We start from the raw sequence: 25,673 nt of genomic DNA on the forward strand, positions 1-25,673 counted from the left end.
TCGCATGAGATCTGCTCTTGGTACCAAAGTTATTAAACTTCAAAGTCCAAGCCTATCTACTTACGCTCAGCTTTTAAAAACAAACTCTATAGAGCCAAGATGCTGCTCAAATGACGTCAAATCTATTCTGGGCATTTCTGTAGAACTGTAATCTTCTTTTAGAGGACAAATAAACGTCTTACATAAAACCGAAAGGTTACATGTAATGCTTGCTAAAAGTGACGTTTATGGGGCAATTTCTGATCAGTTAGTATAATTATAAACCCTTTATAAATCTCCAGGCTCGAAATGTGAACTTGACCTAATGATATTCAGTCCATAACATCTCCTAGCCATTTTTGTAGAATACGATATAATTTAAAAAATGAAAAAGATAAAAAAAGGGTATAAAACCTTCTTTCCTCTTGTGGTTCTAAAAAGCTATATTAGTTTGCAAATTATATGATTGAACATGTTGAAGATTTGCCATTGCCACCACCTGCAGCAGCTCCACCAGCAGCTGTGAGTAAAAGAGACAGAACACAAAAATTAGATATAGTTTTTAGTTGTTGTTTTTTTTTTCACATTACATGATAATGCTGTTAAAATACAGTTTGGGATTAAGTTGTCACCCTAACCCAATTTTCTACCACCCACTGTTTTATTAATTATAGTTCACGTGTTTAACACATAGGTCATATGCTACATTACAGAAGAATATGCTGGCTCAGGCAGTCAGGGACAGCTAACTGAAAACAAATTGATTGAATAACTCAAGTGACTTTGGCAAAAGAGGATTTAGAAGATTATGGATTAAGGCTAATATCATTAAATATATTTTGTGGAACTGGGAAACCAAAGCGTTTAGCAGGTACAAGATAATACTGATACAAGTGTGATTATACAAGTGAGATCATTGTTAAACAGGTTATCCAGGTTTTTTAAAAAAAAACATGGCCTATCCTTAGGATCAGTAGGGATCTGACTCTTGACACCCCACCTATTAGCTTGTGTAAGAGATGTAGCTTCTTCATGGTTTACATAGGTCCATATTGCACAATAACTGTACTTCTTTGTAGAAACATTTGCTTTGTACTTTGTGTAAGAATAAGCCAGCAACATTGAAAAAAATTCTGCAAATTGTATTTATTATATAGTGAAAGTATAATACAAGCCACTTACTAATGTATTGTGATTTTCCATATTGCTTCCTTTGCTGGCTGGATTCATTTTCCATTACTTTATACACTGCTAATCTCCAGAGGTTATGACCGCCCTGCAATCCAGCAGCGGTGGTCATGCTTGCATACTATAGCAAAAAGCGCTGGCCTCTCTGGTGACCGGGATCATGAGTGTGTGCACAGGTGTTTGCGCTGCAGTGGTGGCTGTAACCCCTGGAAACTAGCAGTGTATAATGTGATGGAAGAATGAATCAAGCCAGCAAAGGAGACAATATGGACAATAACAGTGCATTAGTAAGTGACTTGTTTTTACTTTATCTTCATTACAAATGGCATTTGCTGAAGTGAGACAACCGCTCTAACTCCTTTAAGAAGGAACATCAGGTACATCAGATTGTCATGGGCAACACAATACATTTTCAGAATCAATGATCTCAGATTCAGCAATGGCCAGTAGTGTTCCAATTATTTTTATGGAAAACAATACATGTAATAAATGTATGTTTTTATCTACTGTATTACTAACCTGTCTTTGCAGCAATTTCTTCTTCTTTTTTCTTCTTTTCATCTTCAATTGCCTTCATATTGGCCTCATACACATCTGCCAGGGCTTTCCATTCTTTTTTGTTATTCATCAAACCATCCAACATTGGCTGGATTTCCTTGTGGAAGCGAGAAAATTCCTACAAACGGTGAAATCATTCTTTAGCATTTCTAATAAATGTTATTGTGTTCATGTAATGTTTCCATATTTTCTACTGTAGTTTGCAAAATATTACTTAAAGTGGTGTTCTGGGATTATACATTGAATACATTGATGGCCCCCACCAATCAGTAGCAGTTACTTCTCTTCAGTAAAGATCCAACTATTACTAGTGCAACAGGTTAGACCTTTTAAGCCCAGTTCTGAATTAGCCAAGCTACCATACTATACACAGCCATATGTTTGTGGATATCGCTGTGGCCGGTGAAGTGGCCACAATGTGCTTCACACTGCTAATTGGTATGGGTGCTGGAGGTGACAGATGACTTGAGATTTGTGAGGGTTCAGTATGGTTTACTGGCAAGATTAGTACTGCAAATGTGACAGAACCCCAGACAAAGACCACATGTACAATTTTGGACACCAGTGGACAAAAAATACACAATAGAGCTTGATCAGGTTCAAAAACAGGCAACTAAAACATAAGGAATGGGTGGACTACAGAACCCGGAAAGATGATCAATTTAGGGTTATTCACTTTAGAAAAAGATGAGGGGAGATATAATAACTATGTATAAATATATCAGGGGTCAGTACAGAGATCTCTCCCATCATCTATTTATCCCCAGGACTGTGACTGTGACGAGGGGACATCCTCTGCGTCTGGAGGGAAGAAGGTTTGTACAAAAACATAGAAGAGGATTCTTTACGGTAAGAGCAGTGAGACTATGGAACTACCTGAGGAGGTGGTGATGGTGAGTTCACTAAAAGAGTTCAAGAGGGGCCTGGATGTATTTCTGGAGTGTAATAATATTACAGGTTATAGTTACTAGATTTCTGGAGAAGGGTCGTTGACAGGGCCGTCTTTAATGCGGGGCAAAAGGGGCAGCTGCCCTGGGCCCAGTTGCTCTTGGGGGGCCCAAGGCAGCTTCTTCTTGAGCCCCGCTGGCCACTGGTGACGTAGGGGGCGGCCTCAGGGCACAGGGAGATGAGCGCTTCCATTGTGGAAGCGCTCATCTCTATAGTCATCTGTATCGCCGTCCTCCTCAGGATAGCTATACAGATGAAAGTGCTGCAGCAGGGCAGGGGAGGGAGAGGCGTCTCCCTTCCCTGTTCCTCTGATAGGCTGCAGGCACTAGGCCTGCAGCCTATCAGAGGCCAGTGCAGGCAGCGTGATGACATCATCGTGCCACCTCAGCCGTAAAGCGCGGGAAACAGGCTAGAAGAGGCCTGCATCGCATTGCTGCCAGCCTGATGGATGTAAGTATAAGTGTTTATTTTTTTATATGGTACTACTACTGGCACATGATTGGGGGGAATCTATAGGGGCACCTGTTACTGGCTCATGATTGAGGGGCATCTATGGGGGCACCTGTTACTGGCACATGATTTGGGGGCATCTATGGGGGCACTTGTTACTGGCACATGATTGGGGGCATCTATGGAGGTATTTGTTACTGGCACATGATTGGGGGCATCTAATGGGGCACTTGTTACTAGCACATGATTGGGGGGCATCTATGGGGGCACCTATTACTGGCACATGATTGGGGGGAATCTATGGGGGCACTTGTTACTGGCACATGATCGGAGGCATCTATGGAGATATTTTATATGGGGGAAGGGGGAAGAGGAACACTATGGGGGCTTCTACTGAGGCCATAAAGAAGGGATATTTTATATGGGGGCTATGTATAGGGATATTTTATATTGGGGCACATTATGGTGGGTACTATGGGGAAGGGAGGAGAGGAGTGCTATGGGCTCATCTATGGGGGGCATGAGGAAGGGGTATTTTATACTTGCAAATTATGGGGGCACTATGGGAACATTAGCTCAACTGGGGAGATTAAAAGGGGGTATTTTTTGCTCGCACATTATAAGGAGAATTATTACTACTTGGGGCATTATGATGGGCTTTATTACTACTGGGGGTCTATAGGGGACATGGTTACTAGTATAGGCACAATGGGAGCATTATTACTTCTGGGGCACAGTAGGGACATGTTGGGGGGCACTGTAGGAGCACTATTACTACCATGTGTGCTCTAGCAGAGAATTATTCCTGTTGGTGGGACTTTTGGGAGCACTATTACTGTGGGGGCACCTTGGCACAGTATCAACTTACCACAATTATTTTTGGGGGACGTTATATTTACACTATTAGTGTCAGGGGCACTATTTGCTGGGCGCAGTTATTTTAGGGCACTGTGTGCCAATAATTATTGAAGGGCACTATCTGCATAGTACTACTATTATCAGGGGGTTTATCTGTTTCTGCAGTATAGTATTGGAGAGCACAGCGGCACAGTATTGGGTGATTTGTCCAGAAGATGGGAGGATGATAGAAAAGTAGTAAACTAAGATTTTGTTTGTCAAACTGCAGAGATTTGAGAAAATTGTGCTCTGGTCTGAAGGTCTGAAAAGAGAATATGAGGAAAGAGGACATCTACTGTACATCAAAGAGACGTCACTGGATGTAAGAGGTATGTGGCGCTGTATTACCCTGTATGTAGGGGTGGATGGAGGGGTTAGTAGTACAGTACTATCTGCACATTATTAACAAAAAAAAAAGTAATCTGCTTAATACTATATATTTGTGTCAGAAGTTGTGCTTTTTTAATTTTTAGAATAATGATACAGCCATTTTATTTGATACTTTTGTGCTGATTCTTTTTTTCCCCTCTATATTAAGGGACACTATAGTCACCAGAACCACAACAGCTAAACGTAGTAGTTCTGGTGTCTATAGCATGTCTCTGCAAGCTTTTTAATGTAAACACTGCCTTTTTTTTTGAAAAAAAGGCAGTATTTACATTACTGCCAAGGAACACCTCTAGTGGCCACTCATCATTATTAAAGTTTACTTCTCTACGAGGTGTGAGGATTTTATTTTGTGTGTGTGTTTTGGTGGAGGGCGTGATTGCATGCTAGGATGTGGGAAGGCGGGATCAAGGGGGCCCAAGAAAATTCTTGTCCAGGGTCCAATCAATATTAAAGACGGCTCTGGTAGTTGATCCAGGAAATATTTTATTTTCATAAGATGATGAAAACGGGTTTCTTCCTCATAAGTGCTTTTTTTTTTTGCCTTCCTTGCATGATAACACGTTGAACTGGATGTACGTCTGTGTTTTCTTCAGCCTTACAAACCATATTACTATGTGATGAACTAGTCCGCTGTCATTTATCTCAGGTCTATATATAAACTAATAATTATCATTACTGTTATTGCTAGATTTTAATCAGAGAATATACCATGCAGACTATTCTGTTTAAAAGTTATGGCCGTCATTCAGAAATGTGTTTCTCTTTTATGTTAATTGCTTACTTTATATACAAATGTGCAGACAAAGTCAATGAAACCGCACTGGAGTTTTGGCAGTTCTGCAGATTTATTTCTGTCCATCATTGGCTGTAATCGAATAACAAATTATATATTAGGAAACAATCAGACATCATTGGAATAATATTAAAAATAATTGATTGTCAGTGAAATTCTGTTCATAAATGCATGCTAATTTTCTATTAAAAGTAAGCACCATAAGACTTCTGATTTATCCTGAAGAGTATCTCGTGCAAGCTAAGGGACATTAAGCGCTAGTGGATGTTGGTTATATATGACTTGCACTTTTTAATAACCTGATTAAATCTGGTATATCAATAATGTCTATGTAATTTCTAGTATAAGTTTATAGCCAGGAAAGTTCACCTTCTCCTGTTGTACAGTTTTATAGTTGCTGACACAAATAAAAGGAGGATTAATGATGCTCTACACTGCAGAATTCTGGCTTCGAAAAGTCGCAAAATAGCGCTTTTGCTACTTTTTGGGTTACTTGGACTAAAGATTACCAACTTTAGCATTTTACACCACTCACTGCAGTTTGAAAGTGGTTATGGTTAGCTATGTTAAGTAGTTTCACTCTGGAGTAGAATTTCTAGACAAAAGTGTTAGATTTAAAGAGGACCTGTCACCTCTCCTGACATGTCTGTTTTGTAACTATTTGCATCCCCCATGTACTAACAATTCTGGAGCATCTATTCTTATGACTCTATGTTCTGCCATTCCTCTGTTATTTCTACTATAAGTTTATGAATGAATTGTCAGCAGCTTGCAGTAAAGGTACAGCTGGGTGTTACCAGTTGGGGGCGTGTCTCTGCACAGTCTGACACCAGCAGCACTGATTGGACAGAGTCAGGCATAATGGCTACAGGTAACACCCAGCAGTAACTTTACTGCAGACTGCTGGCAATTTATTGTAAACTTCTAGCTGCAATAATACAGGAATGACACAGCACAGAGTCATAAGAACAGATCATTATTATTATACTCACTTATATAGAGCTGACATATTCCACAGCCCTTTACAGACATCAGCATCTCACTGCCCCCAATGGAGCTCACAATCTAAGGTCTCTATCAGTAACATGGGGAGAACATACAAAATCCATGCAGATGTTGTCCTTGGTTAGGACACCAAGTGCAAGGCACCAGTGCTAACCAGTGAGCCACCATGCTGTCATTACATGAGGAATGCAAGTCATTAATAATAATACAGACATGTCAGGAGAGGCAACAGCTCATCTATAAAGATGCATCAAATTTAACAAACAACGAGTGACATTTGATAAACTCAGAACAAAATACACCAATGCAAACTGTTGCCAGACCACAACATTCCTTGGCACAGTAATGAAACAAATATAGATATGTGTACTAGGTATGTGCAGATACCAAAGTAGATTTCTTATTTTGAAGTTACATATTGTCCAGGAATTAAATATCAAGTCCAGTCTTACATAATTATCTTCCTACAGTATTTTATATGTTAAAGGGGCTGACCAGGACTTTGATATTGATGCTTAACTTCAATAGAGATGAGCAAAGTTCTCTAAAATTAGATTCGGCCGCTTTGCCAAATTTTACAAACAAAATTCACTTTGTGATGAATTACTTTGTCACGAAGCGCATTTCTTTGTAAATAGCGGGTGCAATAACAGGAAATGGCTATTGCGCCGCCCCCATCATTTAACCCCTCAGATGCTATGTTCATCGCTGATCGTGACATCTGAGATTAAAGTTAAAGCATTTTAGTGTTTGCAATAAACAAAAAAAATTTTTTTATTGTACTTACTTCATCAATTTGATCATCAAGAGGCCGCTGTGGCCATCTTGCTTGAAGATCCAGCATGAGATCTCACACGGCACACAAGATTTCGTGTGGGATCTTCAAGCAAGATGGACTTGGAGGCCTCTTTGAACTCAAATAGATGAGGGAAGCATGATATTTTTTCTTTTTACCGCCATTTCAGGGAAAATTGAATTATTACCACGAAGCATGAGGAAATTCTACTTCGCCGCAAATAAATGTTCCTGAAATTTGGATCGAAGTCCATTTCGCAAACTTTGATTCGCTCAACACTATTTAATAGCAAATACAGTAAATGAATTGGCACAAGTTGGTAAACATGGTAATTTAGCATCTATTTAGTAAGGGAGAGATTGGTGGTAATGTGCGTGTAGCCGTGTCTCTAGGGTAATGATTCTTTATGCAATGCAGTTACTCACAATAGGCTGTTGCTGAAGCACAGTTCTCTCCAAGTCACCTTGTTCCCAGAATTCAGCCGCAACTAAAAGAGCAACCTTTTAAATAAGAAACAACGTAAGAAAGAGAAAGCACACTCTACAATCCATGCCCAAAGGTACTTTTACTGCTGGACAAGATAGACAGAGAGATATTTAAAATGTACCTGCACTTTAAAAAACGTTTCATATGTCATGGCGACATATGAAATGTTTTGATCAGTGGGGGTCTGAGTGCTGAGATCCCCACCAATCCCTAGAACGAGGAGAGAGAAGCGCTCACATAGTGGTCTCTCTCCTCACTGCAGGAGACAGAATCAAGAAGAACTCATAGGGGAAAATTCATTATTAAAGGGGTTGTCTCACTACAGCAAATTGAATTTATTTTGCAGAAAAAGTTAATCCATGGACAGGTAGGTCCATATATATTTGGACACAATTTTTCTTTTATTTTTTACCTGTTTACTAAAACATATTCAAGTTATAGTTATATAATGGTCATGGACATAAAGTCCAGACGTTTAGCTTTCATTTGAGGGTATCCACATTAAAATTGGATTAAGGGTTTAGGAGTTTCATCTCCTTTACATGTGGCACCCTGTTTTTGAAGGGACCAAAAGTATTCGGACAATTAACTCAAAGCTGTTTCATGGGCAGGTGTGGGCAATTCCTTCATTATTTCATTCTCAATTAAGCACATAAAAGGCCTGGAGTTGATTTGAGGTGTGGTGCTTTCATTTTCAAGATTTTACTGAGAAGTAAACATACGGTCAAGGGAGCTCTCCATGCACATGAAACAAGCCATCCTTTATCTGTGAAAACAGAAAAAAAAATATCCAAGAAATTGCTACACTATTAGGAGTGGCAAAATCTAGAGTTTGGTACATCCTGAGAAAGAAAGCACTGGTGACCTCAACAATGCAAAAAGACCTGGACGCCCACAGAAGACCACAGTGGTGTATGATCGCAGAATAATTACCATGGTGAAGAGAAACTCTTCACAACAGCCAAGTGAACAACACTCTCCAGGATATAGGTTAATCAATATCCAAATCTACCATATCTGCACGGTGCAAGCCACTCATAAGCCTAAAGAATAAGAAGACTAGATTGGACTAAAAAACATATTAAAAAACCAGCACACTTCTGGAACAACATTTTATGGACAGATGAAACCATGATCAACCTCTACCAGAATGATGTAAAGAAAAAAGTATGGCGAAGGCATGGTACAGCTCATGATCCAAAGCATACCACATCATCTGTAAAACATGGCGGAGGCAGTGTGATGGCTTGGGCATGCATGGCTGCCAGTGGCACTGGATCTCTAGTGTTTATTGATGATGTGACACAGGACAGAAGCAGCTGGATGAATTCTGGGGTTCTCAGAGACATACTGTGTGCTCAAATACAGCCAATACAGATGGACAATGACCCAAAACATAAAGCCAAAGCAACACAGGAGTTTATTAAAGCAAAGAAGTGAAATATTCTTGAATGGCCGAGTCAGTCTCCTGATCTGAACCCAATAGAATTTCACTTGTTAAAGACTAAACTTAAAAAGGAGGAAAAACAGCGTCTGGTGATGTTCATGAGTTCAAGACTTCAGGCAGTCATTGCCAACAAAGGGTTTTCAAACAAGTATTAGAAATTAACATTTTATGTCCAATTATTAAATTTGTCCAATTACTTTTGAGCCCCTTAAAGTTAAGGGATTGAGTTTAAAAAATGTTTTAGTTCCTCACATTTTTATGCAATCATTTTGTTCTACCCACAGAATTAAAGCTGAAAGTCTTAACTTTAACTGCATCTGAATAGTTATGTTCAAAATCCATTGTGGTAATGTACAGAACAAAAAATAGAAAAATGTTGTCTCTGTCCAAATATATATGAACCTAACTGTATTGTGATTATCCATATTGCTGACTTCACTGGCTGAATTAATTTAACCATCACATTATACACTGCTCATTTCCATGGTTACGACCACCCTGTAATCCAGCCGTGGTAGCTGTCCCTGCACACGAAAGGAAATTTTTTTTTTGGTCTTTCACTTGACTTTTTTGTTCAATAACCCTCAGGATCATTTAAGAATTTAAGAAATTCCAAATTACTGTCTTACTGCGTCCCACCTCAGCAGCGATGGCGCGCTGTGAGAGATCCTGCTTATGCAATTCAACAACCCGACCACGTTCAAAAAGGGAGAGTTTTTTTGCCTTTGCCATCACAACGTGTGACTACCTGACAGAAAATAACAATGAATCCACATCTTTGCACAGATTTGGCCTTTTAAAGGCATGTGTTCCTAAGCTTTTGATCAGCTGAAAAACAGCCTGTTTCAGTTAATTCGTTGTTTTCATTAAATTGAATGCTCAAAAAATGTTTTGTCTCACTCCCATTTCTTCTTGTTGCATGTTGAAGCTCTACTTGGAACCTTGTTAAGATCCAGCCATGCTAAATATGATTTTTTGCCATTTTTCAAGTGGTCTTAAACTTTTTATCAGGACTGTACAACATAAAATAATAAATATCTGACCTTGCTCTGGACTTCCCATGGTTTTGTAATAGCAGATAAATCGCATGCTGTCATCATCATAGCCCTATGGCACAGACATAATAGCTGTTATTCACTGTATAGTGGTAATACTATCATCTACGCAGCAATACAAATTTTGGGGAATTATTGGTGACACTGATGGACTTCAAAGAACATTCCACTTCTGGAGTGGATTGAAAAACAAAACTATAGCTATGCATTGATTAACATAAAAGATGTTAAGAGTAGATGTATTTAATTATATGTAAACTGTGACTTCTTGATATAAATCATATTTTTTTTTACGAAGGCATACATACATAATGATTTCTTTTCTTGTTGTTTCGAGTGACAAGTATTCAGTCCACTTCTGCTGGTCATCATAAGTCTCAGACTGATCAACAATTTTCTGAAACATTGTTCTCTTCCTGTGGGGAGGAAAACATATCTCCAGAATTAACATTTATGCCATTAACATCAGAAATGATTACTGGTAGAAAAAAACACTGGAAATTCACAAATAATGTTTTGTTTTGTGTCTGGTTAACAAAGGGTGGGGAAGGAGCTGAAATGCAACTTTATTTAAAAATGTAACACATTAAATATTATTTTCATGTGAGGGAAATTATAATGCGTCTATTTTAGTTTGTAAAATATTTTACTGTAAATAAGATTTAGAAGTCGTCATCTTGTACATTTGAGTTACATCAGAATGTGTTCACACACAAAGCGACATAGAATCCGACAGTTACATAGACACATTGCAATAAATAACAAAAAACATCAACAAGCGACAGAAGATGAGTTTCCATCATTCGCAATACCTTCTATGGGAATGTCATAAGGAGGCGAGTTAGGCTCCTTTCACACTAGCGTTCGCTGGTCCGCTCGTGAGCTCCGTTTGAAGGGGCTCACGAGCGGACCCGAACGCAGCCGTCCAGCCCTGATGCAGTCTGAATGGAGCGGATCCGCTCAGACTGCATCAGTCTGGCGGCGTTCAGCCTCCGCTCCGCTCGCCTCCGCACGGACAGGCGGACAGCTGAACGCTGCTTGCAGCGTTCGGGTGTCCGCCTGGCCGTGCGGAGGCGTGCGGATCCGTGCGGATCCGTCCAGACTTACAATGTAAGTCAATGGGGACGGATCCGTTTGAAGATGCCACAATGTGGCTCAATCTTCAGGCGGATCCGTCCCCCATTGACTTTACATTGAAAGTCTGGACGGATCCGTCCGAGGCTATTTTCACACTTAGCTTTTTTTTTGCAATTTTAATGCAGACGGATCCGTTCTGAACGGAGCCTCCGTCTGCATTATTATGATCGGATCCGTTCAGAACGCTAGTGTGAAAGTAGCCTTAGTTTAACTCATGCAGTGAATCATATGGTAAGTTATACAGTGAATCGTATAGTGAATGGCGATCGCTTACAGCCTGCAAGGCCGTCATCTTTTAAGTAAAATCACGGAATTTCTTCCAGGACCCCCAAATTTTTTCAAGTAGAGGAGTATTATTGATCTCCCAATGCGCTATTTGTTCTAACAGATACACTTGATCGCAACGAGCTATAAGGTGTCTATTTTGCATCTATACATATTCATTTTATATCTATGTTTAACCTGCACTTACACAAGAGGGGGATTTATCCTTGGGAGGCAAGAGTACAAATTCCACAGTGGGCCCCTACTCCCCCTATGCTGACCATTCATTTTCTTATCTGAAACCAAACATAGAAACTCAAAGCTTGTGTACAATAGGACAGTTTCTATTGTATCGGTCTGTGCATAAATACGTGCACTGTTCATTGCAATAAAGAGGCCATTATGAGAAACACACTTTTGTATGTGTCTCTGTGTCATGACCTCCCAAGCCAGCTCACTCAATTACAGAAAAATGAGGACACCACATCACATCAGAAATGTCGGTTTGTGACAACATTCACAAATAACACATATGGCAGGAGCATTTAAAGGGGTATTTCTTTGCTATAATTTTAAATAAAAATGGGGTAGAAAAGGACAAAAATAACAAACAGTGAGTACTCACCTTACCAGTTTTGAACACTGCTTGGTCCCACTTCCTCTTCTCAACATGCAGCCGGAAACAGCTTGGCCCGCCTGCTCAGCCAATCACTGGCCACAGTGATTGGCTGTCTCAGCCAGTGACGGGCTAAGGGTGTAATCCAAGTCATTTCCAGTGCGTTGAGCCTGACTATAAGGATGGATCCTTTGTACAGATAAGCAAAATTCTTGAAATAAAATTTGGGTCCAATTCCAACGAATCGGTCAGAAAATTAAATTCTAGTCCAAAATGATTCTACCCAAATCAAAGGTGTTCCAACTAGCCTGAAAATTGGTAAACAACACTCTGAGGTCTCTAAGGACTCATTTTTTTCCCTCTTTTGTCTTTCTCTCTATTTTTTTTATATATTTTTTGTATGTTTTTATCCCTTTCTCTCTAAAGGTTTTAGGGGGAAAACAAGTGAAATCGGGTGCCCTGGGTGCCACGAAAAATACACTGCTATTGTAGTGCCCTGGAGCAAGGGTACTCTTGATTATGAACATTTGTGGGCATTTTCTTTTATTACTCCTATGCAAAGCTATCAACTCCGTACTTTATTGCACTTGAAGGGTTAACTTGCAGTGTGATTTATCCTGCTGTGTGCACTAAAGGTGGCCATACAGATAAGATTAAAGTCAGCCGGAATAGCAGATTTTGGCCATTGTGGCCGACTGTCGTTTAAAAAACTAGACGGGTCTCCGTACAGCATTAATCTGAAGTTTTGCGTGAAGAGACTTTGGCATGTAGGATCCGAAGCTCGCTTTGCTAATCCCTATTCGTAATGTCTATGATTTGTTTAGAATTAATTTGCTCATCTCTAATCCTTGGACGTTTAGGTGAAAATTCTTGTACCTACATGTTTCCTGTGCATAACTTACATTAGTTTGGGGTAGGGGGTGACAGATACACGTGAAGCTTTTTTCAGCAATACATTTTCAACATTTTTACAATTTTTTTTCTCATTTTGCAATACACTAATTGTGACGAACTGCGACCGCCGCGGCCACAATACGTCACGAAACCGCCACAGCGCCCCTAGTGGCCAATCCGTAAACAGGCCTCCCAGCCACTTTTAGCACACCGACAGTCTAACTTGAGTCCGTACAGTCGATAGGCTGAAAGCGCAGGGATTGGACTGCCGATTGACCGCAAGTAAGAGTGTGAGCGAACGGACCGGAACCACACACAGGGAAGTTTAACTGCCACCACCTTGCAATTTATGGGAGCAAGGAACCCACTATCTGGATAACAGAACCGAGTAGCTTTCTCTTCGGAGAGGCTAGGGTAAGTTTTTGTAGTGTTTGAAAACAGGCATATGGCTAGATAAATGACTTGGAGGTAATTTATTATATACAGGTCCTTCTAAAAAAAATTGCATATTGTGATAAAGTTCATTATTTTCTGTAAAATGTACTGATAAACATTAGACTTTCATATATTTTAGATTCATTACACACCAACTGAAGTAGTTCAAGCCTTTTATTGTTTTAATATTGATGATTTTGGCATACAGCTCATGAAAACCCAAAATTCCTATCTAAAAAAATTAGCATATCATGAAAAGGTTCTCTAAACGAGCTATTAACCTAATCATCTGAATCAACTAATTAACTCTAAACACCTGCAAAAGATTCCTGAGGCTTTTAAAAACTCCCAGCCTGGTTCATTACTCAAAACCGCAATCATGGGTAAGACTGCCGACCTGACTGCTGTCCAGAAGGCCATCATTGACACCCTCAAGCAAGAGGATAAGACACAGAAAGAAATTTCTGAACGAATAGGCTGTTCCCAGAGTGCTGTATCAAGGCACCTCAGTGGGAAGTCTGTGGGAAGGAAAAAGTGTGTCAGAAAATGCTGCACAACGAGAAGAGGTGACCGGACCCTGAGGAAGATTGTGGAGAAGGACCGATTCCAGACCTTGGGGGACCTGCGGAAGCAGTGGACTGAGTCTGGAGTAGAAACATCCAGAGCCACCGTGTACAGGCGTGTGCAGGAAATGGGCTACAGGTGCCGCATTCCCCAGGTCAAGCCACTTTTGAACCAGAAACAGCGGCAGAAGCGCCTGACCGGGGCTACAGAGAAGCAGCACTGGACTGTTGCTCAGTGGTCCAAAGTACTTTTTTCGGATGAAAGCAAATTTTGCATGTCATTCGGAAATCAAGGTGCCAGAGTCTGGAGGAAGACTGGGGAGAGGGAAATGCCAAAATGCCTGAAGTCCAGTGTCAAGTACCCACAGTCAGTGATGGTCTGGGGTGCCATGTCAGCTGCTGGTGTTGGTCCACTGTGTTTTATCAAGGGCAGGGTCAATGCAGCTAGCTATCAGGAGATTTTGGAGCACTTCATGTTTCCATCTGCTGAAAAGCTTTATGGAGATAAAGATTTCATTTTTCAGCACGACCTGGCACCTGCTCACAGTGCCAAAACCACTGGTAAATGGTTTACTGACCATGGTATTACTGTGCTCAGTTGGCCTGCCAACTCTCCTGACCTGAACCCCATAGAGAATCTGTGACATATTGGGAAGAGAAAGTTGAGAGACGCAAGACCCAACACTCTGGATGAGCTTAAGGCCGCTATCGAAGCATCCTGGGCCGCCATAACACCTCAGCAGTGCCACAGGCTGATTGCCTCCATGCCTCGCCGCATTCAAGCAGTCATTTCTGCAAAAGGATTCCCGACCAAGTATTGAGTGCATAACTGAACATAATTATTTGAAGGTTGACTTTTTTTGTATTAAAAACTCTTTTATTTTATTGGTCGGATGAAATATGCGAATTTTTTGAGATAGGAAGTTTGGGTTTTCATGAGCTGTATGCCAAAATCATCAATATTAAAACAATAAAAGGCTTGAACTACTTCAGTTGTGTGTAATGAATCTAAAATATATGAAAGTCTAATGTTTATCAGTACATTACAGAAAATAATGAACTTTATCACAATATGCTAATTTTTTTAGAAGGACCTGTATATATATATATATATATATATATATATATACAGTACAAATTATCAAGATATACAGTAATTATTAAAACAATATAGTCCAATAAACAAAAAGGGAGAAAAGAAAGAAAATACTTATTTTCCGCAGAAGAGATGTCTGTTGGTGAAATAGTCAGTTGCAGGGATAAAGTCCAAGAAACCTTTGTCCAGTGTAATAATCCGAATATGCCTACAGCCCACGGGTTCTCTGGCTGAGGCCCTCTTCAGGTGTTGTTAAAAGTGGAGAACTCCTTTAGCAGATTCTAGGCCCTTGTTATAAGGATCCCAGAATCAAGGTGGGGCTTCAAAGTCCGCCTGCTGGGGCAGGCTGTATTCCTGAGGTGAATGTCAGTTCTGAAATATGGTGTGTGCCATATCTCGGGATGTCTCCGCTGTACACAAGTAACAAGCACATATTCATATTCCCCACAAAATATGGAGTTCAGGGATACCAAATATGACTATTATAACTGGTTCTATGATGGGGTAACACCATAACTTTACTGGGGCATCTCCTAGAGTTATATTTGTCATATGTAAATGTCCAGTGAATTCTGAGTGACACGATGATGTAATTTTTATGTCCGTAAGATGCCTGCTCCCTCTTAAAAAGGGTAAAAATCATATCTCACATTCATGTTTCAATCTGGGAACCTTGGTGCCGGCCTGACTGACTCAAGCTAGCTTACAAGCCCCTTATGGCAGCGACACCAAATGGCTCCCCCCCAGGTGTAGTCTTTACACCTAGCTGTGATATCTCTGCAGAAAGGGAAGCTCTTTTGTGTAGGGTCAACCTAAGGAAACTGGCTGTAATTGCGTTATCTGCTGGGCATCTATTGACTGACTTGAACAAAAGGACCCTTTTGTTCTCTGGGTACACAGGAGGGGACGCTCTGAGTAATCAGATTGTAGGTTCTGGGGCCTATGGAAATAAATACTGTTTAATAGACCCATTGATCTATAAGGGATAGGGATATTGATAATATTGGTAGGACGGTTCAGTATTCTCGCGGATCATCCGTGACGCTAATCAACAATTAATACTAAGGAGATCAGTAGATAATAGCAAGAAGGAGGAACATTTATAAAGGGGTAAAGAACCATTGTTCATGCAGACCCCCTTGGATTAGATAATGGTGGCATTTAAAAGACTTCTGGTTACATAAGATAACTATTTTAGTGTTATTTGCATGGCGCATTTAATTTTAAAGGGGTTATCTTATAATTAGCCCATTCAGGCCCGTAGGTTTTTTTTTTTTTGCATTTTTGTTTAGCGCTCCCTGCCTTCCCAGAGCCATAACTTTTTTTTTTTTTTCCTGTTCACATAGCCATATGAGGGCTTGTTTTTTGCAGGGCAAGTTGTACTTTCCAATGCCACCATTTAATATTGCATATCGTGTAGTGGGAAGCGGTAAGGAAATTCTAAATGGGGTGAAATTGCAAAAAGAAGCAACTCCACCACAGTTTTACGGGTTTTTTATTTACGACGTTCGATGTGCGATAAAATTGACCAGTTACTTTTATTCTACAGGTCAGTACAAACCCGGTTATACCTTATATGCATAGTTTTTCTTGCGTTGTGATAAAAAAAAATTTAAGTGGGAATAAAATCTGTTTTATTTTTTATTGTCGACATATTTTGACCCCTATAACTTTTTTGTAATTATGTGTATGGATCTGTATGGGGGCTCATTTTTTGCGGAGCGATCTGAACTTTTCATTGATACCATTCTGGGGTGTGTATGACTTTTTGATCACTTTTTATTTTTATTTTTCTTAGAAAATGAAGCGACCAAAATGAATCGGCCTTGTTTGCCGTATGGGGAATATATTTTTATACTATGGGCGTTTTCACACATCGCGACACCCATGATGTGTATTTTAAAAAACATTTTAGTACTTTTATTTTTATTTTAGGAAAAGGGGGGGTGATCTTTTGTATTTGTAAAACTTTTTTTTCCATTTTTTTTATAGTTCCCATAGGGAACTATAACATTCAATTATTAGATTGCTATTATCATAGACTCCAATGCACTTGCATTGTAACCTATGATGATTTTACTAGTTTTCTATGGAGCCCTATTACAGGCAAGGGCTCCATAGAAAATACTATGCAGCAGCCTCCTGCTATTCACAAAGACAGGGGCTGCTGCACACAAGCTCCATCTCCTCCGATCGCCACACGGGGGAGCTGGAGCGGTTTTCAGTGAGCTCAGATCCTAGGGTCAGGATTTAATCTGAGTGGTTAAATGTCCATGATCGGCATTACTGCCAGTTGCAGACATGAGTCGCGGGTATCTAAGAAGCAGACAGCAATCCATAGCTATGGCGCCCGCAGCTCTCAGGTGCGGGCGCCATATTTAAAGACCCCACCAGCGCCGCACATGTACGTTAAGGTGTTAATGTAAAAAATCTAGAACCAGTTCTGTACCCCACATGGATCCAGAGACCCCCCCCCCCCCCCCGCCTCCATATTCATTGCTCCAATTGCTTTGCTAGATTCTCTTCAAGCTGGCAGCTCAGGGGCTGTCCTTTCTGCTGCAACACATGGGACATTTCATTTCTCAGGGAGTTTGTACTTTTTGCTACAGCTCTCTCCCTGTAACACTCACAGCTTCCAACAGTAGATAGGGCTGGTGGCAGTTGAAGGATGGAACTGAGCATGTGCATCCATTTCAGCGATGTAATGTAACTGAAGTGGACGAAGAAATAAAGAGCAGAAGTAACAGCGGGTAGCACTATACAGAGAGATTTTAATGAATAACTCAGTAGATATACAAAAATTTTAATTACATGCAGTTACAAAAGTTTTTAGATCCAGCTGCTGGTTTGAAAAATGTAGAATGTTTTTCATGGGACAATCCCTTTAAACATATGCTGAGTGAGCCCTAGTAAGCTAACTCTGGAGAGTAAATTCCCGTGTTTTTCATTAATAAAGTAGTGAGTAGTGCACTAGTATCTTTGCCTAGGTGAGCATTTCAATACCAAGTTTTAACTTTAAGATAACACCTAGGACACTTTGCATCCGCCCTACATCCAACCCTATGCAAAAACACAGGTGTTTTATACACTCTGTGTAGGATAAAGAGTTGCGACAGCTTGCCCTGCTCACTCAGGGACACTTTTGGCACTGCTTCCAGTATAGCAGCCCATTGATCTTTCAGAATCTCTCCTACATCTCTTTCCCATTTACTCATCCTCGACAATGGAAAAGCATCGAGAAATTTTTCCAACAACAAAGCATACACTTGGGATATCAAACCTCGAACTTAACCTGAATCCGCTCTTGGCTAGGTTTAGGCCTAAGGTCAAGACATGGTGCCGATTATTTCTATCTGTAGTGGGTAGAGTTAATCTACTGAAAATGGTGTTGATGCCACAATTACTATATATATTAAATAATGCTCCGATCTGGATACCTTTGGACAGGTTCCGGAGGATCAACACTATTTTTTGGGAATTGATATGGAAGGGCGGTAAGGCACGGATTAAGTTGGAGACGCTGCAATACCCTAAGACGGAGGGGGGACTGGCGGTGCCCAACGCGTGGCTTTATTATCTTGCTGCACAGAGCCAACATTTTCAGGGATAGATGGAGGGCAACCCTCAGGAGACTACGTGCCAAATATTACAAAAATGTGTTATATATTGATCAGTGGGGCCAATTGTTAGCCGTGAACCATTCCACCAAACAAATAAGTAACTCGAAAATAAAAAGTAACTCATGCAGCATAAACTAGAACACAATCAGTACTGATGACTTCTTTACTCACTTGAAATAAAGGGCCAAATCTGTAGCTATGATTGCAATGTCCATCAGGTGAATGACATGTTCGTGCTGTCTTCTATTGAGATTCTGGTAAATGTTCATAGACTGTTACAAAAAAGTAGAATATTTGAGAGAAAACACATTATATTTGTACAGTATATGTGCATAAGGTGTAAATAGCTGAAACCCAAGTTAAATAATGTCCATGCACTGCTATACAGGTAGAGTTCAATGGATGTTCTCAACATGTGAAAGCCTAAAAGGGCTTATTTATTTAAAGGGGTTCTGCACCTTCATTTAACTGAGGATCTATTCTCTGGATAGATCATCAGCTTCTGATCGGCGGGGGTCCGACACCCGGGACCCCCGCCGATCAGCTGTTTGAGAAGGCAGCGGCGCTCCAGCAGCGCCGCTGCCTTCTCACTATTTACCGCCGGGCCGTCCGCCCACTGACGTCACGACTTGTATCAACTACAGTGGGCGCGGCTAAGCTCTGTTCACTTGAATGGAGCTTAGCCGCGCCCACTCTAGTTGATACAAGTCGTTGCGTCAGTGGGCGGGCGGCCCGGCGGTAAATAGTGAGAAGGCAGCGGCGCTGCTGGAGCGCCGCTGCCTTCTCAAACAGCTGATCAGCGGGGGTCCCGGGTGTCGGACCCCCGCCGATCAGAAGCTGATGATCTATCCAGAGGATAGATCATCAGTTAAATAAAAGTGCAGAACCCCTTTAAAGCTTACCTTTCACATTGAGCATGGTGCCTGACCTGCCAGCATCATATTACAGAGGATAAACTGAGCAGGTTGATTGCTACATACTTTTATTCATTTAAATTCCTGCTCTTACTCTGCTTAGGGGTCCAGTGGGCAATCCTATTAATGATTAACAGCTATCGCTTATATTGAATTATTTCCAAGGCAAAACAAAAAATATGAATCTGCTCATCTATTCCTGCTTGATAACATACATATACTTTGGGAAGCATTTTCATGATTCTATAATGAAAAACATAATTCTACATTTTATTTCAGTTTATGTTTCAATTTCTTGACATTTCAAAATTTTGATTTACAGTCAGTGGCAATTTCATTTTTTTTTACTTCCATTGGCTGAAAACTAGAGTTGAGCGAACACCTGGATGTTCGGGTTCGAGAAGTTCGGCCGAACATCCCGGAAATGTTCGGGTTCGGGATCCGAACCCGATCCGAACTTCGTCCCGAACCCGAACCCCATTGAAGTCAATGGGGACCCGAACTTTTCGGCACTAAAAAGGCTGTAAAACAGCCCAGGAAAGAGCTAGAGGGCTGCAAAAGGCAGCAACATGTAGGTAAATCCCCTGCAAACAAATGTGGATAGGGAAATGAATTAAAATAAAAATTAAATAAATAAAAATTAACCAAAATCAATTGGAGAGAGGTTCCATAGCAGAGAATCTGGCTTCCCGTCACCCACCACTGGAACAGTCCATTCTCAGATATTTAGGCCCCGGCACCCAGGCAGAGGAGAGAGGTCCCGTAACAGAGAATCTGTCTTCATGTCAGCAGAGAATTAGTCTGCATGTCATAGCAGAGAATGAGGCTTCACGTCAGCCACCACTGCAACAGTCCATTGGCATATATTTAGGCCCAGCACACACACAGGCAGAGGAGAGAGGTCCCGTAACAGAGAATCTGGCTTCATGTCAGCAGAGAATCAGTCTGCATGTCATAGCAGAGAATGAGGCTTCACGTCAGCCACCACTGCAACAGTCCATTGGCATATATTTAGGCCCAGCACACACACAGGCAGAGGAGAGAGGTCCCGTAACAGAGAATCTGTCTTCATGTCAGCAGAGAATCAGTCTGCATGTCATAGCAGAGAATGAGGCTTCACGTCAGCCACCACTGCAACAGTCCATTGGCATATATTTAGGCCCAGCACCCAGGCAGAGGAGGGAGGTCCCGTAACAGAGAATCTGTCTTCATGTCAGCAGAGAATTAGTCTGCATGTCATAGCAGAGAATGAGGCTTCACGTCAGCCACCACTGCAACAGTCCATTGGCATATATTTAGGCCCAGCACCCAGGCAGAGGAGGGAGGTCCCGTAACAGAGAATCTGTCTTCATGTCAGCAGAGAATTAGTCTGCATGTCATAGCAGAGAATGAGGCTTCACGTCAGCCACCACTGCAACAGTCCATTGGCATATATTTAGGCCCAGCACACACACAGGCAGAGGAGAGAGGTCCCGTAACAGAGAATCTGGCTTCATGTCAGCAGAGAATCAGTCTGCATGTCATAGCAGAGAATGAGGCTTCACGTCAGCCACCACTGCAACAGTCCATTGGCATATATTTAGGCCCAGCACACACACAGGCAGAGGAGAGAGGTCCCGTAACAGAGGATCTGGCTTCATGTCAGCAGAGAATCAGTCTGCATGTCATAGCAGAGAATCAGGCTTCACGTCAGCCACCACTGCAACAGTCCATTGTCATAAATTTAGGCCCAGCACCCAGGCAGAGGAGAGAGGTCCCGTAACAGACAATCTGGCTTTATGTCAGCAGAGAATTAGTCTGCATGTCATAGCAGAGAATGAGGCTTCACGTCAGCCACCACTGCAACAGTCCATTGGCATATATTTAGGCCTAGCACACAGGCAGAGGAGAGGTTCATTCAACTTTGGGTAGCCTCGCAATATAATGGTAAAATGAAAATAAAAATAGGATTGAATGAGGAAGTGCCCTGGAGTCCAATAATATATGGTTATGGGGAGGTAGTTAATGTCTAATCTGGACAAGGGACGGACAGGTCCTGTGGGATCCATGCCTGGTTCATTTTTATGAACGTCAGCTTGTCCACATTGGCTGTAGACAGGCGGCTGCGTTTGTCTGTAATGACGCCCCCTGCCGTGCTGAATACACGTTCAGACAAAACGCTGGCTGCCGGGCAGGCCAGCACCTCCAAGGCATAAAAGGCTAGCTCTGGCCACGTGGACAATTTAGAGACCCAGAAGTTGAATGGGGCCGAACCATCAGTCAGTACGTGGATTGGTGTGCACACGTACTGTTCCACCATGTTAGTGAAATGTTGCCTCCTGCTAACACGTTGCGTATCAGGTGGTGGTGCAGTTAGCTGTGGCGTGTTGACAAAAGTTTTCCACATCTCTGCCATGCTAACCCTGCCCTCAGAGGAGCTGGCCGTGACACAGCTGCCTTGGCGACCTCTTGCTCCTCCTCTGCCTTGGCCTTGGGCTTCCACTTGTTCCCCTGTGACATTTGGGAATGCTCTCAGTAGCGCGTCTACCAACGTGCGCTTGTACTCGCGCATCTTCCTATCACGCTCCAGTGCAGGAAGTAAGGTGGGCACATTGTCTTTGTAGCGTGGATCCAGCAGGGTGGCAACCCAGTAGTCCGCACAGGTTAAAATGTGGGCAACTCTGCTGTCGTTGCGCAGGCACTGCAGCATGTAGTCGCTCATGTGTGCCAGGCTGCCCAGGGGTAAGGACAAGCTGTCCTCTGTGGGAGGCGTATCGTCATCGTCCTGCCTTTCCCCCCAGCCACGCACCAGTGATGGACCCGAGCTGCGTTGGGTGCCACCCCGCTGTGACCATGCTTCATCCTCATCCTCCTCCACCTCCTCCTCATCCTCGTCCTCCTCGTCCTCCAGTAGTGGGCCCTGGCTGGCCACATTTGTACCTGGCCTCTGCTGTTGCCAAAAACCTCCCTCTGAGTCACTTCGAAGAGACTGGCCTGAAAGTGCTAAAAATGACCCCTCTTCCTCCTCCTCCTCCTCCTCCTGGGCCACCTCCTCTTCCATCATCGCCCTAAGTGTTTTCTCAAGGAGACATAGAAGTGGTATTGTAACGCTGATAACGGTGTCATCGCCACTGGCCATGTTGGTGGAGTACTCGAAACAGCGCAACAGGGCACACAGGTCTCGCATGGAGGCCCAGTCATTGGTGGTGAAGTGGTGCTGTTCTGTAGTGCGACTGACCCGTGCGTGCTGCAGCTGAAACTCCACTATGGCCTGCTGCTGCTCGCACAGTCTGTCCAGCATGTGCAAGGTGGAGTTCCACCTGGTGGGCACGTCGCATATGAGGCGGTGAGCGGGAAGGCCGAAGTTACGCTGTAGCGCAGACAGGCGAGCAGCAGCAGGATGTGAACGCCGGAAGCGCGAACAGACGGCCCGCACTTTATGCAGCAGCTCTGACATGTCGGGGTAGTTGTGAATGAACTTCTGCACCACCAAATTCAGCACATGCGCCAAGCAAGGGATGTGCGTCAAATTGGCTAGTCCCAGAGCTGCAACGAGATTTCGCCCATTATCACACACCACCAGGCCGGGCTTGAGGCTCACCGGCAGCAACCACTCGTCGGTCTGTTGTTCAATACCCCGCCACAACTCCTGTGCGGTGTGGGGCCTGTCCCCCAAACATATGAGTTTCAGAATGGCCTGCTGACGTTTACCCCGGGCTGTGCTGAAGTTGGTGGTGAAGGTGTGTGGCTGACTGGATGAGCAGGTGGAAGAAGAGGAGGAGGAAGCCGAGAAGGAGGAGGTGGCAACAGGAGGCAAAGAATGTTGCCCTGCGATCCTTGGCGGCGGAAGGACGTGCGCCAAACAGCTCTCCGCCTGGGGCCCAGCTGCCACTACATTTACCCAGTGTGCAGTTAGGGAGATATAGCGTCCCTGGCCGTGCTTACTGGTCCACGTATCTGTGGTTAGGTGGACCTTGCTACAGATGGCGTTGCGCAGTGCACACTTGATTTTATCGGATACTTGGTTGTGCAGGGAAGGCACGGCTCTCTTGGAGAAGTAGTGCCGGCTGGGAACAACATACTGTGGGACAGCAAGCGACATGAGCTGTTTGAAGCTGTCTGTGTCCACCAGCCTAAATGACAGCATTTCATAGGCCAGTAGTTTAGAAATGCTGGCATTCAGGGCCAGGGATCGAGGGTGGCTAGGTGGGAATTTACGCTTTCTATCAAATGTTTGTGAGATGGAGAGCTGAACGCTGGCGTGTGACATGGTTGAGACGCTTGGTGACGGAGGTGGTGGTGGTGGTGTTGGTGGTACATCCCCTGTTTGCTGGGCGGCAGGTGCCAACGTTCCTCCAGAGGCGGAGGAAGAGGCCGAGGCGGCAGCAGCAGAATAGGCCGAGGCGGCAGCAGCAGAAGAGGTAGCAGGGGGAGCCTGAGTGACTTCCTTGGTTTTAAGGTGTTTACTCCACTGCAGTTCATGCTTTGCATGCAGGTGCCTGGTCATGCAGGTTGTGCTCAGGTTCAGAACGTTAATGCCTCGCTTCAGGCTCTGATGGCACAGCGTGCAAACCACTCGGGTCTTGTCGTCAGCACATTGTTTGAAGAAGTGCCATGCCAGGGAACTCCTTGAAGCTGCCTTTGGGGTGCTCGGTCCCAGATGGCGGCGGTCAGTAGCAGGCGGAGTCTCTTGGCGGCGGGTGTTCTGCTTTTGCCCACTGCTCCCTCTTTTGCTACGCTGTTGGCTCGGTCTCACCACTGCCTCTTCCTCCGAACTGTGAAAGTCAGTGGCACGACCTTCATTCCATGTGGGGTCTAGGACCTCATCGTCCCCTGCATCGTCTTCCACCCAGTCTTGATCCCTGACCTCCTGTTCAGTCTGCACACTGCAGAAAGACGCAGCAGTTGGCACCTGTGTTTCGTCATCATCAGAGACATGCTGAGGTGGTATTCCCATGTCCTCATCATCAGGAAACATAAGTGGTTGTGCGTCAGTGCATTCTATGTCTTTCACCGCTGGGGAAGGGCTAGGTGGATGCCCTTGGGAAACCCTGCCAGCGGAGTCTTCAAACAGCATAAGAGACTGCTGCATAACTTGAGGCTGAGACAGTTTCCCTGGTATGCATGGGGGTGATGTGACAGACTGATGGGGTTGGTTTTCAGGCGCCATCTGTGCGCTTTCTGCAGAAGACTGGGTGGGAGAAAATGTGAACGTGCTGGATCCACTGTCGGCCACCCAATTGACTAATGCCTGTACCTGCTCAGGCCTTACCATCCTTAGAACGGCATTGGGCCCCACCATATATCGCTGTAAATTCTGGCGGCTACTGGGACCTGAGGTAGTTGGTACACTAGGACGTGTGGATGTGGCAGAACGGCCACGTCCTCTCCCAGCACCAGAGGGTCCACTAACACCACCACGACCATGTCCACGTCCGCGTCCCTTACTAGATGTTTTTCTCATTGTTATGGTTCACCACAACAACAAATATATTATTTGGCCCAATGTATTGTATTCAAATTCAGCGGGATATAAATTTGAGGCCTAGTATTTAGGCGCTGGGTGACCGGTATGGATTTAGTGACAGAATTAGACTTGGAAATGCACAGAAGCGTGTGTGTGTGAAGTTATTCTGAATGACCCAATGTGCACCTTGAATATTATATACCCTTTTAGGGATAGATTTCAAATAGCTCTGATATAGCAGAAACCACTAAATTATGAAATTGCTAAATTGGGAATTGTATTTCAACCCAGAACAAAAAATGTGCTTTGACGGACACTAAATAACTTTCCCAGCCACAACAGGACAGCGTTAACGAGAGATTTAGCAGGATATAAATTTGAGGCCTAGTATTTAGGCGCTGGGTGACCGGTATGGATTTAGTGACAGAATTAGACTTGGAAATGCACAGAAGCGTGTGTGTGTGAAGTTATTCTGAATGACCCAATGTGCACCTTGAATATTATATACCCTTTTAGGGATAGATTTCAAATAGCTCTGATATAGCAGAAACCACTAAATTATGAAATTGCTAAATTGGGAATTGTATTTCAACCCAGAACAAAAAATGTGCTTTGACGGACACTAAATAACTTTCCCAGCCACAACAGGACAGCGTTAACGAGAGATTTAGCAGGATATAAATTTGAGGCCTAGTA

General features: G+C 43.0%; 1 protein-coding gene across 1 annotated transcript in view; it reads right to left on the reverse strand.

The window, feature by feature from the left end:
* Positions 1–437: 437 nt before the first annotated feature.
* PDE6B (phosphodiesterase 6B) overlaps positions 438–25,673 on the reverse strand; it is a 103,433-nt gene continuing 78,197 nt past the window's right edge. The window contains exons 16-22 of the mRNA XM_044278160.1: positions 18,789–18,889; positions 10,301–10,408; positions 9,981–10,044; positions 7,430–7,504; positions 5,192–5,275; positions 1,687–1,843; positions 438–487 (exon numbers count right to left, since the gene is read on the reverse strand). Coding sequence (XP_044134095.1) covers positions 438–487; positions 1,687–1,843; positions 5,192–5,275; positions 7,430–7,504; positions 9,981–10,044; positions 10,301–10,408; positions 18,789–18,889 — 639 coding nt within the window. The remainder of the gene's footprint in view (positions 488–1,686; positions 1,844–5,191; positions 5,276–7,429; positions 7,505–9,980; positions 10,045–10,300; positions 10,409–18,788; positions 18,890–25,673) is intronic.

The sequence above is a fragment of the Bufo gargarizans genome, chromosome 1, assembly GCF_014858855.1.
Source record: "Bufo gargarizans isolate SCDJY-AF-19 chromosome 1, ASM1485885v1, whole genome shotgun sequence".
Classification (NCBI taxonomy): domain Eukaryota; kingdom Metazoa; phylum Chordata; class Amphibia; order Anura; family Bufonidae; genus Bufo; species Bufo gargarizans.